This window comes from Capsicum annuum, chromosome 4 (genome assembly GCF_002878395.1).
Source record: "Capsicum annuum cultivar UCD-10X-F1 chromosome 4, UCD10Xv1.1, whole genome shotgun sequence".
In the NCBI taxonomy this organism is placed as follows: domain Eukaryota; kingdom Viridiplantae; phylum Streptophyta; class Magnoliopsida; order Solanales; family Solanaceae; genus Capsicum; species Capsicum annuum.
In genome coordinates this window covers 230,120,100-230,123,161 of record NC_061114.1, presented here as the reverse complement: position 1 = coordinate 230,123,161, position 3,062 = coordinate 230,120,100, and the positions used below count along the sequence as shown (strand labels likewise).

Genomic DNA, 3,062 nt, shown 5'->3' with positions numbered 1-3,062 from the left:
ATATATCTATTAATTAATTATAGTTTCATAAAAGTCTACACTTAGAAATACTTCATAGAAGAATTGATTTGATATAAATATCTGATAAAAATAAATTTTTATAGCACAAATACATTGGAGTAGCGAGCGTAGATTTGTTTTACGTGATCTTATGAGTAAAAGTTTTATATTTAAATTTTATTTTGAAGACTTCATTAGTAGAGAGCGTTAAAATCTCCTATACATCAACAACATACCTAGCTAGTAAGCGATAGAATGTCATATGATTAAATAGATTTGTTTGACTATAAATTAGTCAAAATCCTCTATAGTAAGTTTTAACATGATGTGAATTCTATAGTAGATTACATTACAAGCACTAGAATGCAACTTTAATTATGTACGATCTACGACCTAATTATAAGGAGAAAATAAAAGTACATTTTATATTTTAAATTAAGCAATTTAATGTTAGAAATCATCGATTTTGGATAAGAATACAAGTTTATCAATGGTAAACATCAATTTATAAAAAAATACACATTGTTGAATATATAATGTATGAGCAATTATTTGTTAACTCGATGTGATGAAATATATATATATATATATTTTTTTTTGCTTTTAATCAAAGACCTTAGAGTTCAAATAGTAATGGAGAAAAATCTAATTGGAGTCTCTTTCTCCCTTAGATAGTTGTTACACCAGAACAAACAAATGGAATCTAGCATATAATATGTGAATTTGACTTTGGTATTTTTTATTTTTTATTTTGGTGGTCCTATAATATGTAGTTGAAGAAATTCATACAGAGTTAGATTATATTGATTTGATTAGAATTTACCTACCATTCATAAATGGTGATTAATTAAATTTCATAACTCTTAATCTGTTGACCACCTACCCCTTTAACAGCTAGTATTATTCCAAATTATGAAAATAAACTAAAATATTAAATTAGATAAGTAACTTTTTTCGCTTTTCTTCCCCTATATATTATGGTTAACATTCTTTGAGGCTTCTCCGTCTCAAAGGGAAACACAAAAAGTTTTCATATATATTGAATTCTTATTTTCTCTGTTTCCCTTTGAGTCCTCCGAATGGCCGGCCAAACAGTTATTGTTTCCGGGTTAAACCCGGCGGCCATTCTTCAGTCAACAATCGGCGGAGCTCCTCCTTCTACCGCCGCAGCTGCGGCGGAGAACGGTGACACCACCAGAAAAGTTGTTCCTCTATCAAAAGATGCCCTTCAGGATTTCATGGTTTCCATCATAACCCAGAAGTTACAAGGTGAAAAGAAGCCGTTTTATGTGTTAGATTTGGGGGAAGTTGTTTCCCTGATGGATCAATGGAACGTTGCGTTGCCGAATGTTCGTCCGTTTTATGCTGTGAAGTGTAATCCTGAACCTTCATTCCTTTCTATGTTGGCTGCTATGGGTTCGAATTTTGATTGTGCTAGCCGTGCTGAAATTGAGTACGTTTTGTCTCTTGGTATCTCGCCGGAGAGGATTGTATTCGCTAACCCATGTAAGCCGGAATCCGATATCATTTTCGCCGAAAAAGTTGGAGTCAATCTCACAACTTACGATTCAGAGGACGAGGTTTACAAGATCAAAAAGCATCACCCAAAATGCGAGCTTTTGCTCCGTATCAAACCGATGAACGATGGTAATGCTAGATGTCCAATGGGTCCAAAATACGGCGCTTTGCCTGAAGAAATCGAGCCGCTTCTCCGTATAGCTCAAGCTTCCCGGCTCACTGTCTCCGGCGTCTCCTTCCATATCGGCAGCGGCGACGCTGATTCCAACGCTTATTTAGGCGCCATAGCCGCAGCCAAGCAAGTTTTCGAAACGGCAGCCAAATTCGGCATGTCGAAAATGAATGTTCTAGACATCGGCGGCGGGTTTACCTCCGGCCACCAGTTCACCACCGCAGCAACCGCCGTGAAATCAGCTTTACAACAACACTTCTCTAACGAACCGGAGCTCACCATCATAGCTGAACCGGGTCGGTTTTTCGCAGAAACGGCGTTCACATTGGCAACAACCATCATCGGAAAAAGAGTACGTGGAGATTTACGTGAATACTGGATCAACGACGGGTTATACGGGTCAATGAACTGTGTACTTTACGATCATGCAACGGTAACGGCGACGCCGTTGGCATGCATGTCGAATCGGGTCAACCTAAACTGCAGCGGGTCGAAAATGTTTCCGTCGACTATATTCGGGCCCACGTGTGATGCACTTGATACCGTGTTAAGGGATTACCAGTTACCGGAACTGCAGGTTAATGACTGGTTAATTTTTCCTAATATGGGTGCTTATACTAAAGCTGCTGGATCAAATTTTAATGGATTTAATACTTCTGCCATTGTTACTCACCTTGCTTATGCTTATCCAAGTTGATAGGATTTAATTAGCAAGGGGTTGTAATTTTATTTTTCTTATGGGTTTCCAATTTTGTTGTTTTGTTAATTTATTTTTCAATCAGCTTGTAGTAGTTTTATCGTTGTCCCATAAGAAAAAAACAAGGATTTGCCCTTAATAAGATTTTGTTTATTTTAACTCTTCCTACTTCCTATAAACAGCAAAGTGGTTAGATTAGCATAGTATGTAAAGTTAGTTGGGTGCATGTATTCTATTATATATATTCTTGGGAATTAATAGAAAAATTGTCTCGTTTCTTGAATATTATTTAAAACGATACATTCAAATATTAAATTAGTGTTTTTAATATTTATATGTCAAAATATTCCAATTTCATGTTCAAATGGTCCATCTTAAGTTAAATTCATTTAAAATCGTGTTTAATTGGTTCACTTATGGCTATGCAAAAATTGAATCGATCAATAGATCGAATCGATAAAAAAGTTATTTGTTTATTATTATTGGGTTATTGGATTAATGGGTTTTAAATGATTTTATAAAAAAGTTATTGGGTTATTGGTTCTGTTTGATTCTTTCTTATTGGGTTATTGGGCAAAGCCGATAACCCAATAAGAATATATATATGACTTATTAGATATTTCTCTTAATTTCTCTTTAATCTCTATCAATTAACAAGCCTGTTATTTCAATTAT

At 35.0% G+C, this 3,062-nt stretch overlaps 1 protein-coding gene across 1 annotated transcript; it reads left to right on the top strand.

Moving 5' to 3' along the window:
- The first annotated feature begins 1,039 nt into the window (after positions 1-1,039).
- On the top strand, positions 1,040-2,450 carry LOC107866830 (ornithine decarboxylase). Its single transcript, NM_001324928.1, is given in 1 exon segment — positions 1,040-2,450. A coding segment is annotated over 1 exon segment (1,308 nt). The 5' UTR covers positions 1,040-1,079; the 3' UTR covers positions 2,388-2,450.
- The last annotated feature ends 612 nt before the right edge of the window (positions 2,451-3,062 follow it).